The following is a 25,464-nucleotide window of genomic DNA, read 5'->3' as shown; positions in this document are numbered from 1 at the left end:
CCAGTCTCTGTCGCACACTGATCTACAGAGCACCCCCCCCCCCCATCCCAGATATTTTGGAAGATAAAGGACATACATTTCTTTAAGCCCCTTATTTTTCAATACTGAAATATTTTACAATTGAATCCTACACTGTATTGAGTGGTCAGGTAGATTTCTGGTTTTTCTATGCCTTGTAACAGCCACTATGCCAGCCCTCTCACCCCCTGAGCCAAAAATCTTACAGGGCTTGGTACAGTCTCAAAGCAAGTGCTTGGCCATTCAAGAAGATGAGAAGGCATTTTTTTTTTCCACCCACTGAGTTGTGAATGTTAGGTTCGTGGGCTCAGTTGCTGATTATCTTATTAAGCGAATCAGAGATTAGTCAGCTAAAATTTATTTGTCACAAGATACCTCGTAAAATAAGAAGGGTTCTTCTGCAATCAGACTAACCAGTTATCTCTAGCAGTCGCAAACTTTAAAGTACAATGAAAAGGAAGATCAATTAGCATCAAGCAAGGGCAGCATGAAAGCACTGTTATGAAAGGCAGGAGGCTGCAGGCAAGGAATTGTGTGTTTAAGCCTGTTGGTATGATGTGAGCTCTCACACTGTTAAGCCTTCTCCCTGATGGAAGGAGCAAGATGAAGTAAAGCGTAAAGTGTGTCCAGGATGTGATGGCTGCCTTTCCTCAGCAACAAGAGATGTAGATGGTTTCCACAGAGAGGAGGGATGTCATGTTCTGAGACACCTTTTGTTGCTTCTTCTAATCTTGAGCCAAGCAGCTTCCATCCCACGCTGTGATGCAACAAGCAAGTATGCTTTGGATGGTGCACCTGGAACGTGGGAGTTGTACAGAAAGTGGAGCTGAGACAAAAGATCAACCTTGATCTTACTGAAAAGAGCACATTGTAAAGTGGGCCAAATGGTTTACTCCTGTTTCTTATATTTTTTTATGACGGAAGTTGTGAGTTCAAGACCCATTCCAGGTACAATATGAGGTGATATTCAAACAAGATCACTCATCAGTGGAATGCTCCTGGTCAGGCTTAACCTTCGACCAATACTAAAGAAAAGATTATCTGAACCCGTGTGATATTTGTATTCGAGGAATGTACTGAGCAAAGTACTGGCTGCTGCATCTACTGTATTTAGTAAACACATAAAATGCTATATAAGTGCAAGTCTTCCATTGAAACATGTAGGAAAGAGCACGTCTCCCAATGTCTTGCAAGCTTTAAATGACAATCTCAACAAAAGTTGAATGCAGGCCATTCAGGCCCTCTTCCACATTGATAGGCCTGATAACCTCACTGCTTATTTTTAAGCAGACTGAAGCCACAGCTCCTACTTCACTGGATAAAGATGCTGAGCTGCTGTGGGTACCCTGATTGTCACTGGAAAAGCTTGCACACTAAGAATGGTCAATTGAATGAAGTATCAAAGATTTTTGGGGCTCACAGAAAAAGGAAGAGTCAGAACTTTCAGGAGAGGGAGAAAATTCAATTTTTCAAGCAAGTTTTCTTTGTAGTTGCACAGGATTTATGGGTTTCCAAAATTGGTAAGAGGGTCATCAGCTTCTTTTGAGCAACGAAGCAAGTTATTTGCCATATCACACTATTGGGTTGTAGAATCAAGGAAAGATTTGTAATGCAGAGCAAGTGTAGAGTCACCAAGCAAGTCTAACTCCTGTTTTACTATGGCATAGTAAATGCTTTATCACCATGCTAATTAGTGCTTGATTGATGCTAGCCACTACAGCACCCCGTGGATCACAAACCAGGACACTAGCGCATTTGTCTACATGCATTGTAATGCTCATTTGTGAAATACGTTCTTGCACACAGTAACACAAGCACATGCAGCAGGGACAAGTGGTGAAAAGTGGGGGCCGTTCTTGGACTGATTGTTCTGACCTGGAATGGTTCAGTCACTCCCACAATGCTGTTGAAGTTGTTGCTGTAGTAGCACAGGATGTACTCCCCGGTGCCCTTTGGCACGGAATCCTCACTGAACATGACCTGCAGAGAAATGGAAGAAATTCCGCAACAGATAATAGCATGGAATTTGACAGTCTTCAGTTTGCTTATGGTGTTTGTTGATTTTTTTTTTCTCCATTTTCAGAAGCGATCCTGACCTTCCTTTGCTTTATCCATCACTGTTTACATGGGAAAGACTGAGAGTGCAAGGACCATCAGGCAGGTCACTGTGGAGGCCAAGTTCTAGCAGTGCCACGATGACCACGTACTAGAGCCATTGAATACTGTGGTTTCCACTTCTTGAAGCCCAGGGTAATCTATAACTGGTGCTGGCCAGGCTGTGAGTCTTTATCAAGCAAAATGCTTGTTTAATTTATCTCCAAATCCTGACTCACTTTAAAGAGAGAGGCACACTGTCTTCATTTAGATTCAAACATACACGCATCAAAGCCAACTTACTAAATTCACTACCTATTATAGAACAGTTGAACATCCACACAAAAAAAATGACTTGCTGATCTCTGAAGTTACAGGGCCACAGTTAAGAGAGAGAAAACATGAGCTAGCATTTTTGTCCTTGGGCACTGACAATCTTAGAAAGAATGAGTTAGTGTCTTCCCATGTAGAGGGGCAAGAACAAAGACTGATGTTCCACAGGGACATTCTCTATCTTTTATTTGGTGCCATTTTATCATTATTATTGGAGGAGGGGTCTGCCCGGTTGTTAATGGACTTTCTCACTTTGATATAAACAGGCAAGATAGACATTTTAATAAACTAATGAGCTAATTAATCCTTGATTATAAAAAAATGAAATTATGCAAATATATTTTGATGCCCATCAAAGTATTGTCCAATTTAGATGTCGATTCTACCTTATCCCACCAAATCAAGAATAGCCCAAGTGTATTATTCAAGGTAGCTAGTTCAATACTAAATGATGCTAAGTTTGTGCAATAAACTCTCACCCATTTAAAATGGTGTGAGCTTAAGCAAAGAGTTTGGTTTGGACCATCATAGTCAGCAGAGAGAGAGGAGACTTTCATCTAGACAGGGCAACACAGATCTTCAGATTTGAAAATAACACATTCAGAAAAAAAAACCAAACACATGTCAAGGCTTACTCTGAACTGCTTAATGATACAAGATAGTTTCTTGAAACAGGATACATTACTCCAGCCAGGAAAAGGGCCATATTCAATTTTGTATTAGGAAACAAGTCTAGAAGGACCAGCTGATCGGAATTTCAGAGGGAGAATGTTTTAGGAACAATAATCACTACTCTATAAGTTTTAAGACAATTATGGATAAGAATAAGTCTGCACCTTGGGAGAAAATGCTAAATTGGGGAGAGGCATATTAAAATATTATTAGGGACTGGGGAGAGTGTATTGGGAACAGCTGTTATTGGGTAGTCATTTGAATGTGGGAGTCATTCAAAGACCAACTAGTCAGAATTTAGTACTAGCATGTTCCAGTGTGGGAAAAAAAGACCAGGAATACAAGGTTCGAGATCCTTGGCTGATGAGAGATGTTGTATAATGCAATCAGAAAGAAAAGGGAAGCATCTAAGAGCTTTGAAAGCTGAAAGCAGACAGAGTCCTTATGGAATATAAAGAAGAAAAGAATTCAAAAGATATGTCCTTGGTGCATATATTAAACATTACAGAAGCTAGGAAGATGCTAGGTCCACTCAAGGACAGAGGAAGGAACTTATACCTGGACCCAGAGAAAGTGGGTGGGGTATTAAATGAGTACTTAGCATTGGTATTCACTAGGAAGGAGAATATGGAGAGTAGTGAGATCAGTGTAGGGCATGTTAATATTCTAGGACATGTTAATCTCAAGAACAGGTGGTGTTGGGACTACTGAAGACCATTGACGTGGGAAGAGTTCCCAGAGTTTGATGGAATCTATTCCAGGTTACTGTAAGAGGAAAGAGAAAAGATTTCTGTGGCCTTGACAATAATCTTTGTATCCTATCTAGCCATAGGGGAGGTGTCAGAGGACTGGAGTGCAGGTAATATTGTTCCTGTGTTCAAGATGGGCAATAGGGAGAAACTGCCAGATTATTGACTGGTAAGCCTTACATCAATGATATGGAAGCCATTAGAGAAGATTCTTATGGATAGGAGTTTACTCACATTTGGTCTTAGAAGAGAAAGTCAGCATGAGTTTGTGTGGGGTAGGTCATTTTTGTTTTGAGGAAATTATGAAGATGATTGTTGAGGGCAGAACAATGGATGTCATTCATGTGGATTTTCGTAAGGCATTTGCCAAGGCCCCTCATGGGAGGCTGATCCATAATATTAATACACATGAGATCGATGGTGACTTGCCATTCACTGGCTGGGGCATTGAATATAAAAGTTGCCATATCACATTGCAGCTGTATAAAACCTTGATTTGGGGTGTTCTGGATGTTGCATTACAGAAAGGATGAAGAAACTTTGGAGAGTGTACACCAGGATATTGCATAAATTAGAGAGTATTAGGTATAATGTGAGGTTGGGCAAACATGGACTGTTTTCTCTGGAGAGTAGGAGACCGAGGCGTAACCTGACAGAAGTTATAAAATTATGAGAGCAATAGATAGGGTAGATAGTCAGTCTTATTCCCAAGGTGGAAATGTCATATGTCATAAACTACAGCACTTAGCTTTAAGATGAGAGGGAGAAAGGAGACATGCAAGGCTTCTTTATGAGTGGTAGATGTCTAGAACATGTTGTCAGGGTGGGCAGCAGACCATTTCAGAGGCATTTAGATAGGCACATGAACATCTGTGGAATGCAGAGTTATGTATCATGTGCAGGAAAATGCAATTCAATTTGGCATCATGGTCAGCACATACATTATGGGCTGAAGGGCCTGTTCCTGTGCTGTACTATTCGATGGTCCTTGCTCTATAACATGCACTCATATCTCATATCTCTACCTTGTATCCCATTTTTATTCATTCAATATATTTTTGAAAGCTGACAAGTTTTTTTTGCCTCAGCCACTAATCACAGTCTAGCCAATTGCTTGATCAAGAACAGGTGGTGTTGGGTCTAGGTTTCTTCTGCTTGATCAATCCATCTTGGTTTTGAACCCATCAGTGGTGGGAGGTCTGTACCAAATGCACCCCACCATTCATTTTCCTAGGAGGGCAATCACTGCTTCCAACTTTCTTGCCAATATTTACCTGATAGCACTGCTTGTCTGAATCAGCTTCATCATGCTTTGCCCATACATATGTAATGTAGTCCTTGTGATGTTTAAAGCCAACCTGTAAGTGTGGTGAGGGAAAAAAAAGCAAAACAGGTCTGTTGTTTAAAGCTACTAGTCTTTGTAATAGCTCTATCCGTGACTGAGGTGAGGCCCATACTGAATCTATACAAGGGAAAGCCTGTTCTCTGGCTCAATCCACCAACCTGGACCTTGTCCTGGTCCAAATGGTCGCAATTTCAGAATCCAATCACTGAAACGTGAATTTCACTGCAAGTTCTCCAGGTACACAAACATTCACCACTAGACATTCAGACATCACTGGGGAAAAAGTGAAAATTCAGCTGTGCACAGCTCAGAAACAGGTAAATTTAAAGAGTAGGTTGCTGTGCATCATCCCTTTAGGGCAGACCCAAAGGGCCTAGGAGTCTAGCTTACGCTCGGAGCAGAATCCATGGACCAGTCAACAGCTTGAGCTGTTGACCCAGAGTCCATCACAACAGGAGCGACAAGTGGTCCAGACACATGGGTTAGAGCACAAAACAAATAGGCATTCATGCAGTTTAGTAACAGCATTCCACAGATTGGGAGGATAAACTATTAGGGAATGGAAAGAACTGGTTCACCAGAACATTGATTAGATTAGTGAGTATTACATTTACACCTCTGAGTTGGTGGGGGGGAATGGAGGTCATAGGTTATACCTCACTCCCAAGGTGCTTTCACAGATTCCCTTTAAATACATTTAATAAACCTTTGTCTCTAATAAGTGAACACAAATGATCCCATGATGCTTTGTGGAATCTTGTCTGCAAATGGCTGCTATGTTTCTCTCAAAAACAGTGACTGTCCTCAAAGTATTTTGGGACATCGAATGTCATGAGTGGACGTTCTGTTTCTCACTCTCCATGAATGGACATCTTTGACTCAGAGACCGAGGTTGAAATGTATATATTTTAATGCAAGAAGCATAGTGAACAAGGTAAATGAGCTTAGAGCATGGACAGATACTTGGGGTCATGATATTGTGGCAATTAGTGAGACTTGGCTACAGGAGGGGCAGGACTGGCAACTTAATATTCCAGGATACATTTGTTTTCGATGTGATAGAGCAGGGGGTAAAAAAAAGGGGGGGAGTTGCTCTGCTTGTTAAGGAGGACATTACTGCCGTGAGGTGGCAGGATGGTCTGGAGGGATCGTCCAGTGAGGCTGTTTGGGTGGAATTGAGGGGTGAATGAGGCATGAGGGTGCTAATAGGGGTGTATTACAGTCCACCAAATGGGCCAAGAAAATTAGAGGAACAAATTTGTAGGGAGATAACGTATATGTGTGAGAATCATAAGGTAGTGATCATGGGAGATTTTAACTTCCCTCACATTGATTGGGATACCCATACATTTAGAGGGCTGGATGGGCTAGAGTTCGTTAAATGTGTTCAAGATTGTTTTCTAAATCAATTAGTAGAAGAACCGACGCGGGAAGGTGTAATACTAGATCTCCTGTTAGGGAATGAGCTCGGTCAGGTATCGGACATTAATGTTGGTGAACAAATTGAGTCTAGTGATCATAACTCTGTTAGTTTTCGGGTAGTTTTAGGGAAGAGCAAGGAGGGGCCTAAAGTTGAGGTTCTGGTGGATTGGAGAAGAGCAAATTTCGAAGGAATAAAAAGGGATTTGGGGAGTATTGAGTGGGACAGGATATTTTCAGGTAAGGATGTAAATGAAAAATGGAGGATATTCAAAAAAGAAATTTTGAGGGTACAGAGTAGATATGTCCCAGTGAGGATCAAGGGAAAGGCTGGAAGTCATAGGGAGGCTTGGTTTTTGAGGAATATTGAAAATTTGGTTAGGAGAAAAAGGGAGGTGTTCAAGAGGTATAAAGAGCAGGGAGCTGAGAGTTTGAAGGAGGACTACAAGGAGTGTAGAAGGAATCTTAAGAAAGAAATTAGAAAGGCCAAAAAAAGGCACGAAGAGGCTTTGGCAGACAGAGTAAAAATAAATCCAAAGGGTTTCTATAGGTACATTAAAAGTAAAAGATTAGTGAGGGATAAAATTGGACCCCTTGTAGATAGTGAGGGTAGGCTGAGTGAGAAGTCAGAGGAAATGGGGGAAATTTTGAATGATTTCTTTGCCTTGGTATTCACTAGGGAAAAAAATATTGAACCAGTTGAAGTAAAGAAAAATAGTGGGGAGGTCATGAAGCATATAAGGATAACCGAGGAGGTAGTGATGGCTGTGTTGAAAAAGATAAAGGTGGATAAATCTCCGGGACCAGACAAAATATTCCCAAGGACACTCAGGGAGGCTTGTGGACAGATAGTGGGGCCATTAACAGAGATATTTAGGATGTCACTGGTCACGGGGGTAGTGCCAAAGTATTGTAGGGTGGCACATGTGGTTCTGCTGTTTAAGAAAGGGTCCAAATGTAAACCTGGGAATTATAGGCCCGTGAGTCTGACGTCTGTGGTGGGTAAGTTGATGGGAAGTGTTCTGAGGGACGGTATTTACAAATATTTGGAGGTACAGGGATTGATAGGGAGTAATCAGCATGGTTTTGTCAGGGGTAGATCATGCTTGACAAACCTGATTGAGTTTTTCGAGGGGGTTACAAAAAAAGTTGATGAAGGGAAAGCTGTGGATGTTGTCTATTTAGACTTTAGTAAAGCTTTTGACAAAGTTCCCCACAGGAAGTTAGGAAAAAAGGTGGAGGCATTAGGTATGAATGAGAAGGTAGTGAAATGGATTCAGCAATGGTTGGATGGGAGGTGTCAGAGAGTAGTGGTAGAAAATTGTTTGTCCAATTGGAGGCCGGTGACTAGTGGTGTTCCTCAGGGATCGGTCCTGGGTCCACTATTGTTTGTTATATATATTAACAATCTGGAAGTAGGGGTGGAGAATTGGATAAGCAAGTTTGCGGATGATACAAAGATTGGTGGTGTTGTGGACAGTGAGGAAGATTACCGTAGATTAAAAGGTGATTTAGGAAGGCTGGAGGTGTGGGCTGAGAAATGGCTGATGGAATTTAATACAGATAAGTGTGAGGTGTTACATTTTGGAAAGGCAAATCTAAATAGGTTATATGCATTAAATGGTCGGCTATTGAGATGTGCAGAGCAACAAAGGGATTTAGGAGTGATGGTAAATAGTACCCTCAAGGCTGATACTCAGGTAGATGGTGTGGTGAAGAAGGCATTTGGAATGTTGGCCTTCATAAATCGGAGTATTGAATTCAAGAGTTGGGATGTTATGATGAAATTGTACAAGGCATTGGTGAGGCCAAACTTGGAGTACTGTGTACAGTTTTGGTCACCAAATTATAGGAAAGATATAAACAAAATAGAGAGAGTGCAGAGAAGGTTCACGAGAATGTTGACAGGATTTCAAGGTTTGAGTTACAGGCAAAAGTTGTGCATACTAGGGCTTTTCTCTAGAGCCTAGAAGATTGAGGGGGGACTTGATAGAGGTGTTTAAGATTTTAAAAGGGACAGACAGAGTAAATGTGGATAGGCTTTTTCAATTAAGAGTGGGGGAAATTCAAACTAGAGGGCATGGTTTAAGATTGAAGGGGGAAAATTATAAGGGGAACATGAGGGGAAATTTCTTTACGCAAAGGGTGGTAGGAATGTGGAATGAGCTTCCGGCAGATGTGGTTGAGGCGGGATCATTGGTTACATTTAAGGATAGACTGGATAGTTACATGGAGAGGAGAGGACTGGAGGGGTATGGACCGGGTGCTGGTCAGTGGGACTAGGAGGGTGGGGATTTGTTACGGCATGGACTAGTAGGGCCGAACTGGCCTGTTCTGTGCTGTAAGTGGTTATATGGTTATATGGTTATATGACTGCAAAGCCTGGAATCTTTTCTTGGCTCAGCATTCACCTCAGACCAGTTCTCAGCATGTGCTGAACTGGCTCAGAGAGACTACAACGTGTAGACTCATTTAGGCTGAACAAGGACACTTGGGTTGTCAGGGCGAAGAGTGAGGCAAAAGGAATTTTTGACCTATAGATTTGCCCACTTATAAGAGCTACAAAAAAGGGACACAATGGCAAACAGCATGAATAGTACAGTATTTATCTTACCATTGCCCTTAAATAAGATTGTAAGGTCATTATATCAGACCATTAAACATGCCACCTTTTTATTATCTCTGATATCAATTTTACACTATTGTACTGCAATTAAGATGCAAAATTCTGTATTTGTTTTTAATGGTAAAAGTCCTGTGATGTATACCTGATTCACTCAGATTTCTGCTCTCATGTGATATAGTACCCCATGTCAGAATTGAGCATGGGCTGTGAAATGTTATATTTATGGGGCAAGAGACAGCCAAAACTTCAAATATCACTTGGGGAATTGGGAGGAGTCAGTATGTGGACGGGTCCACATGTGGACTTATGGACAATTTTGCACTTTAATTAACTAAAACTGCCAGTTCATTAGAAGCTGTGTGGAGAGGAAACAGTGTAGGTTGTTACCTAAGCCACTTAAACGCTGAGGCCGTTTAGTTTAATTTTGACATACAGCACAGTAACAGGTCCCTCTGGCCCATGAGCCCATGCCACCCAATTACATCCAATTAACATACAAGAGTGGGTGGAAACCAGAGCACCTGGAGGGGAGACTGTACAAACTCCTTCCAGACAGTGCTGGGTTCGAACCCGTCCCTGTTACAGTACTGCACTAACTGCTACGCTGACCATTTATTTCCAGTCACAGACAACATTCCCTCTTTCATTTCCTGCTTCTTGCTTTCACAAATAATGAGGTAGGAAATAAAGCACTTCCACATGTAGTTAGATCACAACTCATGTTCCTTTTACCCCTAAATTTATACTTGTCTTGCATTGCTAGAATGTGGCATGAGCTTATTATTGTCTGTACAGAAACCATAACCCCATAAATGAGTGCACCTCCTATTTGTTTCAGTAATACTCAGCTGTATAAATAGGACCTATCCCTTTGTCTATTTATGTCACTGTCTCTTTTGTAATAGTTTTTCCACCATAGGCAGGACATCTATGGGAGGAGGGCAGGATGAATGCAGTGTCCTGCACATTGTCTGTGCAGGGAGAATTAGAAGCACACTCTTCTCCATCTACAATGTCCTGACCACGAAATAAAATATGCGGCAGTGAAGGTATCTATCATGTCATCATAGTACCGACTCATATAATTATTGTATTCCTGTTCAGGAGAGTAGAGCTGGAATTTATCATCCCCTTTGTTGACCTAAGGAGGTAGCAAAGTATTGAACCACAGCTTGCTTTGCTGCTTCAACCATATTCACCTGCCAATGGAGATGCACAAGAGGCAGACTGGAAAAGGAAAATAGAATTCACATGACTGAAACAATTTCCCTGCTTACTTCTTATGCTCCTATACAAAATCTTGGATCCTGGAAATACAAGACAGAAATGTAAAATGCTATCATTTCAGTCTTGATACCTTGCTCCTCACTCCCCCAGGAGTCCTGAGGATATTATCTGAACATGACGCAGCAGATCAGATGGCAGTCTGTGGCTGAGCTTTGATTTCTGATCGTACATTTCTTCCCGAACTCACACACAGTTGTGCTGTGAAGAGCTTACCCTGTACAAACCAAGCCAGTCCCACGTACTCTTAGCATAGGAGCCTGCCATCCTGTAACGCACGACAGCGTCCGATGGCTGGTTCCACTCATCCTCCACCTGTAGCTGAATTAATGGAGTCTGTAGCTTCTGAGAAAACTATAAAGAAAAAAAATGCAAAAAAAAAAAGGAAATACTCAGAGTTTTAAATACACAAGTTTAGACCAACAATAATCAGTTCCCAGGGATAATGGCCACAGTGAAAGACAACTCTTACTTTAACATTTCCAAATTGTAGTATCATGAGTTTAAATGCAAGGCAGAAATATGTCTCCTGGGGCAGAAAGAAAAACTATTCTGAGCATGACTATTTGACTATATATCAGCTCTAAGACAGATAAAGTTTTTGCATATTGTTTTCATATTCCAGTTCTCTACTCCCATACAGTTCCAATGCTGGTATCCATTTTACTTCTTTGAGCAGCAATGACTCACCTTCAAGCAGAAGATGGCACTGACAGGTTTGTGGTCACTGATGAGGTACTCCATGTGACTACGATATGCGCGCTGGAACACCTCAATGGGCCTGTGCTTGCTGGCTGAGGAGTTACTCGATGCCAACGATGTGGAATTCTGCAGTAAGTCGTAGCTACCAGACATCTTCACCCTCCAGAGAATCCGATCTGTCCAGGCAGGTTTGCGTTTCTTAGAACTAGGAACCAGTGGAAAATTGCAAGGGTGAAATTGGAGCCTTCGCTGGCCATGATGTCGCAGCGTGCAATGTCAGGCTTCATCACAAATGGTCAAGAGTCAAACACTGTGCTATGGACTGGTGTTACATATAAACCAACCTGAGTGAAAACAAATGATTTATTTCCCCTAAAGGATATGTGTGAATGAGTTAGGTTATTACATCACTATAACTTTTTTTTATTAATTCTAGATTTATCTCATTAACTGAATTTAAATCCCCCAGCTGCTATAATGAGATTGTGAACTGGTGTATCTTTTACGTTTTGTCAAACCTTTAGATGCTACTGTTCATATTTGCTGAACACAGCAATGTTGCTTTCTGGCTCCCATTCAAGTAACTCAGCATTGTGAAATTCCATTGGGAATATCTCAGAAACAGACTAAACACTGCTAGAAATTAGGACTTTCCTGTTCTTGTATAACCAGTATGGTTATTATTCTGCTAAATCTTAATTATTGCCAAGCTCCAGGACTTATTTTTCCTTAAATAGTCATTGGAGAATTATGAAACATTGCTTTTCCTTTTCCCTCCACCTCTTTCACTTTTCATCCAATCTTTCTTCCTCTAGTTACAAGATGGTGCAGTTAGTGCTGCACCAGCAACCAGTTTCAGTCCTGGTCTTGACTGCTTACGGTAAGGAGTTTTCATGTTAGACAGGTACATGAAGAGGAAAGGTTTTGAGGAATAGGGGCCAATTCAGGAAAATGGGTTTAGCTCAGATAGATAGCTTGGTTGTCATGACGACTTGGGCCGAAGGGCCAGTTTCCATCCTGTTAACTCTGAAACACCATTTTTCTCTTCTATCCCTATTTCCCATTATTTCATTCTATCAATCTCTATTTTGAATGAACCTAATGATTGAATCCTCAGAGTTCTTCAAGATAAGAGAATCTATACATCAATACAATACATCAATACAATTCTCTGCTCTTCAGTCCTAAATTACTTATTTTAATACTTTTGATACTGACCTGTGGTTCTCGTTTGCTTGGCCACATGAAGCATCAACCTACACCCACCCTGTTGAGCCTGCCATAGTTTTTTATATTTCTCTGAGATCATCTTTCAATTCTTCTTATCTCAAAAGCACATAGCTGCAGTCTTCATCATCTATACCTGTATGGTAAACCTGTCATTTTGGAACAAATTTAGTGAATCTTCACTAACGATGTGGAATTCTGCAATAAGTCGTACTTGCTATGGCAAGTATATCCCTTTGTTGGCTAGAAACACTGTACGATGTATTGCAGTATAGTCACACACTGACTCTACATAATTACCAGAAGTTCCATGTACCTATCTAATATTCTCTTAAAAGATCCTATTGTATTTGCCACCACCACCATTGCCACCCACCACTCTGTGTGAAAAACTTACTTCTTTACATCCCCCCTGACTTACTCCCAAGCACCTTAAATCTATTCCCCTTGTGTTAGCCATTTCAGCCCTGGGAAAAAAGACTCCGGCCATCTTCATAATAAATGCCTTGATGAGATGTAGTTCTATCAACCCACCCCACGTGCATTGATGCTCCAAGGACGTTTATTCATAAAGGATGATCTCTAATCCAGATAACATCCTTGTAAATCCCCTCTGCACCCTGTCTATAGTATCCACATCATACCTGTAGTGAGGTGACCAAACTGAACAGAATGTTCGAAGTGTGGTCCAACCAAGGTCTTATGTAGCTGCAACATAAGGAATAATATCTGCTTTGCCTTCCTGACTGCTGCGCCAGCATACTGGCTGTCTGTGATTCATGTAGGAGCACACCTCAGTCCTTTGGAACATTAACATTACTCAAATCTCTCAGGAATTGTTAAAAGATTGTTTTTCTATTTTGTGCACCTGCTTTCCTCATCACATGGCATCTGCTACATTCTTGCCCACTCACTCAGCTTGTTAATATTATCACACCTTCCTCCCACAACTCATGATCCATCCACAGCAAACTTGGAAATATATCATGGGTGAATAGCTGGGACCCAAGCTTCATTCCAATGGCTGCAGTTGGTTCCACTCTCTGGTTTCTATTCAATAAATAATTCTCCATCTATGTCAGCACATTATCTCCAATGTATGCTCTAAACTTGATGAACCTCCTATTTGAGAATTCCCATTGAAATATAGCTGGCATTTTTGATGAACTTCTTTTTCCAGTGGAAATGCGTGTGTCTTGGGATAATTTTATATCTGTTGATTGATGTATGAAATTTGCTATTTCCTGAGATTTCCTAATCTGTAGTAGGAATAGCCAAAGGATGTTAACTTAGACGAATGGTCAATGGGATAGGGCAACACTACATCTCCAGATGTCACAAGGAGAGAATGACTGAGTTGTCCTACCTGGTGTCAAATGTGTTTGTGCCCACGTCGTACTTGTATGTTGGCCTGAAATTGAGGGGCCCTTCTTGAAATCCATTCAATGAAGGCTCAATCACCTTTGCAATGTTCAACTGACAAAGACAAGTAGCATTGTTAATAAGGTGTGACTAACCATGGCAAACAATTTATTTAACATCAATTGCTAAACATGGCTCAATGTCAGCAATCTTGCCACTGTATCAGAAGGTCATATGTCCCAATACTTAAGCACATAATCAAGCCTGATTATCATAATTGAGAAAGGGCTGTGCTGTTGGAGATGGCAGACTGTCAGAGACATTAAACATGCCAGTGAGCAAGGAAAACAAAGCAAACATTTTAGGGCACTGAACTGTAATGTTACATGGTTCTTTCCCCGCAGATGTTGCCTGACATATTAGGTATTTCCATTTTGGTTTTCATTTGTTTTCCAAACTAAGCAGTAGTTTATTTTTGTTCCCTTTGATTTATAGTTTGTTCAGATCTGATGTGCTCAGGTTAATTGTAAAGATATTAAAATCAAAAATATTCAATCAGCAGGAGTCGACTAAAAAAAAAATAAGAATCTGCAACATCGATTCAATTTTAGTTTAATTCATGATTATCAAAAAAACACTGGATTCAAATTTTTACATCATCCAGATTTATTTTGCTGCACCACACTTTAAAACTTTGAATAAAGATAATTATTTTTATAGATCTGTCTGATTACATCTGCTAAGGGTAGCCTGCACCTCAATTATAACATCTGATTTGCTGCATTGAAACACAGTGCACTGGGAGCTCAGAACCAGCAGAGGGCACTATGGGTCACAGCATCAAACTGAAAAATCGACCCTTTGGCCCAACTTACCTATACTGACCTAAATATCCCACCCACACTTGTTCCACCTGCTTACATTTGGCCCATATCCTTCTGAACCTATTCTATTCATGTTTCTTCCCAAATATTTTTTAAACATTGCAATAATATCTGCGTCAATCACCTTCTTTACCAGCCTGTTCCATACACTAACCATCCTCTGTGTAAAATAGTTACCCCTCAGGTTCCTGTTAAATCTCCATATTCTCCTTGTTTTTTTGGTTATCAAGTCCTTACTCTTGGCAAAAGACTCTCTGTGTTCACTCAGTCTATTCCTCTATGATTTTGTTTTCTTTGGCTTGGCTTCGCGGACGAAGATTTATGGAGGGGGTAAAAAGTCCACGTCAGCTGCAGGCTCGTTTGTGGCTGACAAGTCCGATGCGGGACAGGCAGACACGATTGCAGCGGTTGCAAGGGAAAATTGGTTGGTTGGGGTTGGGTGTTGGGTTTTTCCTCCTTTGCCTTTTGTCAGTGAGGTGGGCTCTGCGGTCTTCTTCAAAGGAGGTTGCTGCCCGCCAAACTGTGAGGCGCCAAGATGCACGGTTTGAGGCGTTATCAGCCCACTGGCGGTGGTCAATGTGGCAGGCACCAAGAGATTTCTTTAGGCAGTCCTTGTACCTTTTCTTTGGTGCACCTCTGTCACGGTGGCCAGTGGAGAGCTCGCCATATAATACGATCTTGGGAAGGCGATGGTCCTCCATTCTGGAGACGTGACCCATCCAGCGCAGCTGGATCTTCATAAGCGTGGACTCGATGCTGTCGACCTCTGCCATCTCGAGTACTTCGACGTTAGGGGTGTAAGCGCTCCAATGGATGTTGAGGATGGAGCGGAGACAACGCTGGTGGAAGCGTTCTAGGAGCCGTAGGTGGTGCCGGTAGAGGACCCATGATTCGGAGCCGAACAGGAGTGTGGGAGTGTGGGTACTCCTTTATGAAATCACCCTTCATCTTCCAGCTCTCAAGGAATAAAGCCCTTGCTTGCTCAACCTCTCTCTAAAACTCAGACCCCCTCATAACCAGCAAAACTCTCTCAGAACTCAGGAACAGAAGAAAGAGCACAAAGAACAGCAGTAAATAAGAACATAAAAAAGAAGCCCATTCGGCACATCAATCTTATTCTATCACTTACAGATAACCTCCAACTTCAAAACTGTTTCCTGTCTGTTTCCCAAATCCAGAAATCTATATATTCCTGCTTTGAATGCGATCAGTGACTGAGACTTAAAGGATGCAAAGATTCACCATCTTCTTGGTGAAGAAATGTTTCTCCATGTCAGCCCAAAAAGCCTACCCTTTATTTTAAGATTGTGGACTCTAGCTCCAGGTGCATCCCAACAAGGAGGAGAAATACTTGGAAGTTATTGTGTGCAGGTCAATTAATGATACAGTTTGACTGCACCCCATAGAGTTGTCCCAGATGCACATGATGTCAGGCCAACAACCTGAAGGGAGTCATACATTAAAAAGATGAAGGAAACTATGATATTTCAAAGGGCATCTCAAACACTCCCCGAACGCTCTACACCTGAAGTACAGAACTGTTGAATCTTCCTTCACATCTGCACTGTTTTTTAGCACTAATTCTCTCTTTATTTCAACTGATGTGGCTTGTTTGTTCTTGTAAGACAGAAAGATAGAGAACTTTCTATTTAGCCACAGGGCATCTGATTTTCAAAATTTTGCATTTCCCAAAATGGACTTGCTGTCATGGCAACACACCTGGTGATCAGGCCCCATTTCCTTGGGCAATGACAAAAGGGGCAGCTGCATGTGTATGATTGATTGTACTGAGGTAAAGCTAGGCCAAGAACACAGGGAGGACAGATCAAGCAGATTGTGCTTTGAGTCTATACTAACATGTTAACTCACTGTGTAAACCCACTGATCACTGTCCTGCCCTGTTAATCGGAGGTTCCACTGCCTTAAGCAGTGCAGATGCTCTGAATACCGTGTGTGACTTGGCCAGAAATCTTCCACTATCTCACTGGCAATCAAACTCCCTTGCCAGATTTACTTGAACAAACCTTGGAACTGAGTTTGAGAGCTCGAAGAATGGCACATTGGCATGGAATTACAGCAGCTTGGGGTAACATTACTACCTGCTGAACTCTTATGCTACCTGAGTTTGCATCATGCTTCCCCCCCCCAACCATACACATTGAATACATCAGATGCTCTGTTTCCTCTGACATCCTTTAGAAGCGATTACCAAATATACTCATGTAATAGTCAAGTTTTGGGGACCAATTTTTAGGGTAAAATTTAGGGGGTCATCTATTACAAATATACTACTTTTGACTGCAGTTAAACCTGTATTGTTTGAGGCGTTGGAAGCTCAGATGGTTGGGACAAAGTCGTAAGTCCACTTTCTGAGTGTTGGGAGCTCAGATAGGGGGGTGGTCGAGGTGAGGATCTGTGGTTGGGGCATCGGGAACTCAGATGGGTGGTGATAAATCCATGTTTGGGAGTCAGGAGCTCAGATGGGAAGGCGGATGAGGCAAAGATCCGCGGTTGGGGCATTGAGTGCTCCAGTGGGTGGGTGGCCAGGGCCTAGGTGAAAGATGGCGGTAAGGTCAGGAGCTCAGATGGGCAGACAGATGGCGAATACATGTTCAGAGCGTCGGGAGCTCTGGTGGATGAGCAGTCAGGCTGCTGGGAGCTCTGGTGAGTGGGCGGTTGGGACATTGGGAACTTGGATTGGGAGACGGTCAGGGCCTAGATGAGAGATGGCGGTCGGAGCATTGGGAGCTCCAGTTATCGAGTGGTTGGGATGTCTGGAAATTGGATGGACAGGTGGTTAGGGCCTAGGCAAAAGACAGCAGTTGAGGTGTCAGGAGTTCGGATGAGCAGCCATAAATATGGGGGTTGACTTTTACACGGTATCGACTATTAAGTGGTCACTGTCAATTTTTCCTCCCCCTCCCTCCCCCTCACTTCCACCCCTAGTGTATGTGGTGAAAGGAGAATCAGGGTTTGGGTGAGACAGGGGAATTGGATTACTCCAGGAGACGGCCTGGATTGAATGGGTTGATGGCTTCCTTCATAACAAGATCTAAGAAATGTGCGTGCTATTGGTTGTACCTGGTCCTTCTCCCATAGGACACCCAACTTATTCTTTTCGATGGCATTTTTGACGAAACGAATATCATACTGCTCGATTCGAAAGTTCAGGTCACCGAACCAGAAGACAACACTGTTCAGAGACACAATAGAGCAACAGTTGATAAGGAGGATCTGTGTTTCTCCCATACGACCCTGACACCAAAAGCCTTTATTGCTTTTAAATACAACCTCTGCCTTTTCCACCCATGACTTCCACCAGCACCGCAGCTCAGGTCACTTTCTCAGCAAGTCTTAATCTGCAGGCCCTTTGCCTTCATTATCTTACCCTTGCGACACAGCAGATTTAACACTTACCCCTTCAGTCCAATTTCCTTTCCTTAAATTGACACACATGGGAGCAACTCATTATAAAAAGGCTCCAGTTTCCGTTCACCCCCTTCCCTGGTCTCTCTCTTTCTTTCTTCCTTCCTGCAGCTCCTACCCCCTTGCCTCTCCTCTCTTATCAGAGAGCTCCCCTTCTTAGCCCTTTGCTCTCTCCCCTATCATTTCTCAACTTCTTTATCTTCTTTACCCTCCCACCTAAATCCATCTATTACTTCTTCCCGTTAGTCTGTGTTCCTCTCCCTCCCCCACCTTTCTATTCGGGGTGCTGCCAGATTTCCAGCTCTTCTGTCGAAGGTGTCAGGCCCAAATCATTGACCTCCTTTCACTCCCCATGGACGCTGCATGTCCTGCTGAGTTTTCCAGCACTTTTGTGCACTGCTCCTTTAACAATCCCACTTTTAGAAAACATCTGTGTCAGGCACTCTCCTGCTCTCCTCCTAGAGGGCTGACGGCTGCTGGTAGTGAGGCCCCGAGGGTGGAGCTGATACTCACTCATGATCGAGGACTCCACTGGCGATTGGCCCATTAAACTGCTGCAACTGGAGGATGCTCTCAAAGTCGTCCATCCGCTGCTCAGAGTTCTCCATGTGAGCCGGCAAGTGGCAGTTGAGGAAACAAATCATATGCCCACACAATGCCAGCCGGACACTGACCGCTCCCTTGTTCCCCTATTGCATAACATTGGACAGAGTCACTGACATGAAGACATGGTCCCACACCTCAGTGGATACTACACCAATGCCCAGCAGGGGACAGGACCCTGGAACATCACCACCTCAACTCTTCTATTACTCAGGTCCGGGAGCTGAAAACGATGGGCAACTCTGCAAGGTTGGAGAGGCAGAAGCCTTGAGCAAGATGATAAAAATAATCGAAAGCTGACTTTCCTGAGCTATTCAGAAGGGATTGGCTCTGTCTTCACTTGCTGCCTTTGCCTTCAAGATGATTGCCTGTTCCAAACAAGTGCAGGGATCATCAGGCTTGTGAGGTGATGTTCGAGGGCTGTCTGGTCTCAGTTCCAAGTACCATAAAATAGTCTCTTAATAGATCCTAGTGAACCTACCTCCACCACTATTCCGTGCACCCACCACTCTTTGAGAAAAACCTACCTCTTACAACCCCCCCCCCCCCCCCACCCTGCACCTACTCCCAACCACCTTAAAACTATGCTCCCTCTGTGTTAGCCATTGCAAGCCTTTGGAAAATCCTTTGGCCATCCAAACCATCAATGCCTGTCATCCTGGACAAACAGATGCACAGATGAACTTGGACATAGACACAGTCAGTCATATATTGGCAGACAGATATTTAGAATAAGAGATGCATACTATTATTTCTCTCTCAGTAAATCCAGGGTCGATGACGCAGTGCTGTCAAGTATGTGTTACAGAATAGATTAACTGTCTGCAAACAGTAATTAGTGTCTAGATTCGCATTCACTTCTCTGACATAATGAGCTACTTCCATTGGCAATTGACAACAGAACAATGTGGCAGGATGTGAATGAGTGGGTACCACAAACAGCTACCGACCTTATGCACCATAAACAATGAATGGTTATCACTGAGCAGGGAGATCACTGAGGATTCTGAAGCAACTCTAACCTCTCACCAGCTTCCTCATCTTTGTGCTGGTGTGAGGATGAACATATTTCTGAGATCTATTATGGGGCTCACAGAGGTAATTTGATTATTTATTGTGACAGAGTAGGGTGGGAGGAATGGCTGTAGACTTTAGGAACTGAGGTCTTTCTGGTGATTGGTCTCTGCTTTTAGTCAGAGATAAACAGAACAGTTTACCTCTGGTAACCTATATGTGGTTTGAGTGGCTAGTAGATTCAGGTTTAGCCTTAAGTTTGGGTTTCCACAGCATTTCACATTTGGTAACTGCACATTTCATGCACAGTCCAGGGCAAGCCAGGTACAATCAGCAGTTTATGGTCACCTAATTATTTGTATAAGAGTTGACCTCAGAATCCCAGGGTTTGGAGTGGGTTAAATCAGCCAACTGCAGTCCTGAGAATAAGCTTGCCTGTGATGCCCTCAGGATATAATAGTCTACTCATCTTCATGCTCCAAACTCATGCAGGGAGTACTGCCATGAAGCCAAGATAATGGCAACCATGAAACATCTCCAAAGAATTAATCAGAGGGTCGGGGTATGGCAAGGGAAAACAGTGGTCGCCTCAACAATATTTGAATCATGATTTTAGATTGTTTGTCCTGGGAAAATAAAAATCAAATAATTCCTCCAAAGATATAGATTTTTTGAGGTTTTGACGCTTACCCAGTATCCTCCAAGTCCTGTTCTGGTGCAGTTTGTCTGGATATCCTGCAGATTTGGGAGGAGGTAGTACTTGGCAAACAGCAAGAGCAGCTGCCCCTGCATCCTCTCAGAGGTTACCTGGTCCAGAAGAAAATTGGAAGCAATTTAAAATCAAAGCAATTTGAGTCAATGTTATTGTAGCACTATCAATTAAACCTGACAGACCAGAAGTTTAGATTAATAGGCTTTAATCACTATAAACTTACAAGCATATCTTTCATGCTCTTGGCCTGATTCCAAGGCAGTATTGAGGGAGGGGATTGGGCAGTACCACTTTTATTAGAAATCCTGAGGGGATGGAGTTACAGTATCAGGGCAGGCCAACCAGTACAATACATGTATTACACTGTTCTACCACATTTTATTACAAAAATACTACTACCACTTCATTTAACATTGAAACATCACTGGAAAAGATGAAGCATTTCCAGCCCCACAAAAAGTTCCACGGTGCTTCTGCACACAGGGTTATGTGGGCTGGACAAAAAAGATGCAGAGGAGCAGGAGCAAATATTCATTCGTCGGGCTCATTTGCAAGGGAAGGGTGATTGTCTTAAAAGAGGAGGAGGAATTTGAAGTTCAGGATTTTAGGGAAGGACTTCTGAAGTGCAGGGCTGAAAGCGAGTTGAAACCAAAATAGTAAATAGTCATGTGAAGGAAGGGAATTATCATGAGAATAGTGAATCTTTTCCCAGTTTTGTCATCCCACCATTACCCTCAGATATCTCTTAAGTACCTATCCCTGGCTCTCTCATCACCTCATCTACATAGCTGTGGGATGTTTGCTTTTGGAATAAACTGATGAACTTTTTGCAATGTGGGGACTTTAGGAAAAGCTGATATGTAACACTCATCATCCAGGATGTCAGAAGGCAATAACAAGTCAACGACATAGTGTGGACTTAGAGCATACTGTATGTTCGCCAACCATATGCTATGTCATATAGTATGTTTCTGTCCCTAAAGGACATTGGTGATCATTTGGGTTTCATGATAATCTAACATCCTCAAGGCCACTTAAACTGATATCAACTTTTTATTTTCAGTTTCTTTTTAAACAAGATTCATATACTTCAAATGCCAGAGTGAGATCTGGCATTTTGGTCAATACCTCTGGATCTTGGAGAGACCCTCAGGATCTGCTTCCAACCTAGTCTGTGGGCTCTGAGGGGACTGATGGGAACCATTGACTTTGCCACAGATGTTGGGAGGTGCAGCTGGACACTGTGGGAGGTGGGAGGGTCCTTGCACTGTTCACGTTAAGCACTTGACATATGAACTCAATGTTCTCAAAATTATTCTGAATCCTCCTTCACCTGATGGGAATCTTGCATTTTTTTCCAAAAGGAATTTTTGAGTACATCCTTGAACCATTTCCTCTGCCTGCCTGCTAACCCTTTAGAATGACAAGAGCTCAAAAGAGTGTAGTTCAGAAATCTGGTGTTGGGGATGCAAATAGCATGTCCTGCCCATCAGAACTGACTGAGTCTAATGAGGGTCTCAGTACTGAGATGTTGGCCAAGGAGATGGCACAATGTTGCTTCATTTACCCTTTCAAGAGATTTGAAGGGTTTTGCACAGGCAACAATGGTAACATCCCTTCAGTACTTTGAGCTGCCTGCTGTTGGCAATCCATGCCTCTGAGCAAGAATTGTTGCTGCCTCAATACAATTTCCTCATCAACTGTACCTCACCTCAAAAACTACACAAATCTAAACCAGAAATCTCAGAAATGTGCTTTGGGTGTGGTGTGGAGATTGGAACCTTTATCCATTCAACCTGGCTGTGAGGTCTTTCTGGGAGAACCTGGGGGACATTCTGAAAAAAATTACAAAGTTGGATTTTCCACAAGATCCGGAATTGTACCTTCTGGGGAACATTATGGACATGGGTTTTAAACTGTTCAAGTACCAAATTCAGTTTATGAAGATCACCTTGTTGGTAGCTAGGAGATGTAAAGCAGTCATGTGGAAGTCCGACTAAACATTATACAATGGATATGTAAATGCAGAGTTGCCTTCCCCTGGAGAAAACCACATACAATTTAAGGAGGAAAAATGACACATTCGTTAGAGTAAGGCAACCTTATCCCCTTCAGAACAAGGGTACTAAAACAATCCATCCCAGCATTTGGATCAAGGAAATGGGATGTGCTCTGCTGGTAAATTTTTTCTTTTTATTCATTACCTTTGGTTATTCAGTTATTTTGGATTTTGTTTTCTCTCTCCTGGGGTTTTTCCTAGGTTTCTGTAGGGTCAGTGACCCCATTGGTATTTCTGTTTTTTGTATCTGTATTATGATTTTATTCTTAGTTGCATCAGGGCAAGGGGGCTGTGAGAAGGGTGTAGGGGAGGATAAAAAAAAAAGACTATGCTATACTGGTGTTGGAAGAGATTGTGTGTTTAAATTTATATGACACCGTGAAAATCAAAAATATTCAAAAAGAATTGTTGCTGCAAGATGGACTAGGAGTTTTGTGCCATGGTTGATAATATTGACTTTAAATAGTTGTTTTCTTTGAAGGATAAAAGGCTGCGCTGATTGACTGACAGCCACAAGGAGCTTCAGCACTGGAACATCTTTGCCGAGAGGTGGGACTGGGTTTCATTATGACCAGGATCTTTTAATGGGCGGTTATTGATGAAGAGTGGTGAATGTTCCCTTCAGCATTAATGACCCATAACCAGAGGTAGGTTACTGAAGTTTAGTATCCTTCAGTGAATAATTGGCTAGATATATAATCTGCCTTTTTTCTTGGCTTGCCACATTGTTGCATCCTCTGTGCCACCACTTGTTAACTCATCATGGACTTGGTCCTCTCCCCAATAATTCTAACTTTCTATCTGTAGTCTTGACTAGATACAAGCCGTTCAGAACCCTTATCCAAAATTAGCTGAAATTCCAAGCCCATATTCTCCCAATCTCAAAGATTGCCTCTGTGGAGTAAGCACCTGCTGCTGAAGCCTTCACCCCTTCTCAATTCGAATCCTCTGTCAGCTGCCACTGGTAGGAATCATGGTTATTAAACTAGGGTAAGATTCAACTCAGCTGCTGTGGCCATTATTGAACCTTGTGGGTGCGCCTCACACATAATGAAGAGGCAGAACAGTGTTTGGGGAGTTTATCCACAGTGGAGGAGGAAAGGAAAAGATCATAGATAGAAGTAAGGTCTCTCAGTATGGCAAGTATTATTAGCAAGGGTAATATCCTTGCAATACTTTTGAATATTTATTTTAAACTTACCAACACATAACCAAAGGGACTAAGAGTGTCCATAAAGATCTCACTCCATTGGTCAGTGAAGATGGCATCCTTCAGTCTTTTATTTATCATCGAATTCACTTCCTGCAAACTTCAAACACAAAAAAAATCCTTTTATATATATATATATATATATAGAATGTGTTTCCTCACCTGCAGGTGACCATCTGCTCCTACAGCACAAGGATCTGGGGCAACGGTCAGATTTCTATCTCCTCTTACCAGCAGATTTCTCCATGTGGAGGTGTTTGAATTAAGGGACTAGCATGATGCCTCCAGTCAGACTGGGAAAGGAAAGTCAGATTCCCTTCTGTTGTTCAATGGCTTGCTGGGAATTGCAGAAGTTGAGTGAGATTGGGTTCAGCTGGAATTCTATTGGTGGCTGCCAATGTCTCTCCTCCAAAAGATGTGATGGAAAGGCGCTTGGGTAAGGTTCTAGTACCCTGAAGGTTCACATGGCTTTTACACAACATTGGAATGCTTGTCTGTGGCCCCTGAATTTCAATTCCAACAACCTGCTCAATTATGGAAGTACTACTCCAGCAAGAGATTAAAGTATTAGATGGGCATATCATTTCATCAAAATAGCCAAGGGAGCAGAAGGCAGATTGAATCAATTTAGGTACCTGTGTGATATTTTGTGATACTTTTAAAGACTATCTTCACAGTGTTACAGGCAGACATGGAGCAAACTGCTGGCCCATGGAGATAGAACAAATGCCCACTTTTTAAATCATTCAAAGTTTAGATTTATTGTTCGAGTACATACATGACATCACATATGACCCTGCGATTCTTTTTCCTGTGGGTGTGGCAGAACTACCACTTATTGACATTGCAAAAAACACTGTACTCAATGTACACATGTAAACAAATAAAGAAATGAGAGTAAACTGCAATAAATAAATTTTAAAATTCAATAAAATCTAAAAGTAAGAGTTCTTAAATGGGTCTCTGATTGAGTTTGTTGTTGGGGAGTCTGAAGATGGAGGGGTAGCAGCTGTCCCTGAACCTAGTGGTGTGAGTCTTGTGGCATCTACACTTCTTTCCTGATGGTAGCAGTGAGAATAAAGCATGTGCTGGGTGATGTGGATCCTTGATGATTGCTGCTGCTCTCCAACGGCAGCATTCCCTGTAGATGTTCTTGATTGAGGAGATGGTTTTGCCTGTGATGTTCTGGGCCTTGTCCACTACCTTTTGCAGGGTTTTATACTTTTGCAACCCCTTCATTGCCTCCCTCTCTGCCATTTGGCTTTCACTATCCAGTTTTACAATCTCCGGACTTTCCCAAAAGTTGTATAAGCAGTAAGTCCTTCTTGAATTCTGTTACTTTTCTCATGTGGGCAACATGCAAATCAATTTGGACACAGCGAACTCCCCAAAATACTATCGCAACAAGTGAATTGTTCATGAGTTTAAGATTTTTACTAAGACATAAATTATTGGTCAGGACAGAAGGAGATTTTTGCTGCTTATTTTCCAACAGTGCCTTGGAATCTTTAATGCCTATCTGAAGGAGCAGATGCACTGGTTTAATCCAGGGCCCTGAGGAAAAGAGGTAAGGGAGGGATTGTGGAAGATTCACAGAGCAGAACAACTCATCAAACCAGCATTGCGGATTGACTGATTTTTACAGTATTTTGTATACTCAGTCAGATAGCCATAGACTTAATATAGCACAGAATCTGAACTTTCCACCCAACTTGTCGATGCCAA

The 25,464-nt window shown here is 42.2% G+C and overlaps 1 protein-coding gene and 1 long non-coding RNA gene across 5 annotated transcripts in view; one reads left to right on the top strand and one right to left on the bottom strand.

Moving 5' to 3' along the window:
- Window positions 1-25,464, bottom strand: part of inpp5jb (inositol polyphosphate-5-phosphatase Jb) — a 75,971-nt gene that overhangs the window by 3,949 nt on the left and 46,558 nt on the right. For 2 of the 4 annotated variants that reach the window (XM_069932821.1, XM_069932822.1), the window contains exons 4-12: window positions 23,731-23,839; window positions 20,449-20,565; window positions 18,655-18,830; window positions 17,797-17,908; window positions 13,836-13,945; window positions 11,231-11,447; window positions 10,757-10,894; window positions 5,141-5,224; window positions 1,894-1,998 (exon numbers count right to left, since the gene is read on the bottom strand). In XM_069932821.1, coding sequence (XP_069788922.1) covers window positions 1,894-1,998; window positions 5,141-5,224; window positions 10,757-10,894; window positions 11,231-11,447; window positions 13,836-13,945; window positions 17,797-17,908; window positions 18,655-18,830; window positions 20,449-20,565; window positions 23,731-23,839 — 1,168 coding nt within the window. The remainder of the gene's footprint in view (window positions 1-1,893; window positions 1,999-5,140; window positions 5,225-10,756; window positions 10,895-11,230; window positions 11,448-13,835; window positions 13,946-17,796; window positions 17,909-18,654; window positions 18,831-20,448; window positions 20,566-23,730; window positions 23,840-25,464) is intronic. The other 2 variants (XM_069932823.1, XM_069932824.1) reach the window with 2 other exon arrangements.
- The window catches only part of LOC138761145 (uncharacterized), an 83,135-nt gene that overhangs the window by 29,959 nt on the left and 27,712 nt on the right, over window positions 1-25,464 (top strand). The window contains exon 3 of the long non-coding RNA XR_011356142.1: window positions 23,011-23,176. This is a non-coding gene — a long non-coding RNA (uncharacterized lncRNA). The remainder of the gene's footprint in view (window positions 1-23,010; window positions 23,177-25,464) is intronic.

Source organism: Narcine bancroftii, chromosome 4, assembly GCF_036971445.1.
Source record: "Narcine bancroftii isolate sNarBan1 chromosome 4, sNarBan1.hap1, whole genome shotgun sequence".
NCBI lineage: Eukaryota > Metazoa > Chordata > Chondrichthyes > Torpediniformes > Narcinidae > Narcine > Narcine bancroftii.
Note: the sequence above shows the minus strand (reverse complement) of the source record. Positions and strands in the feature narration are given on the sequence as shown.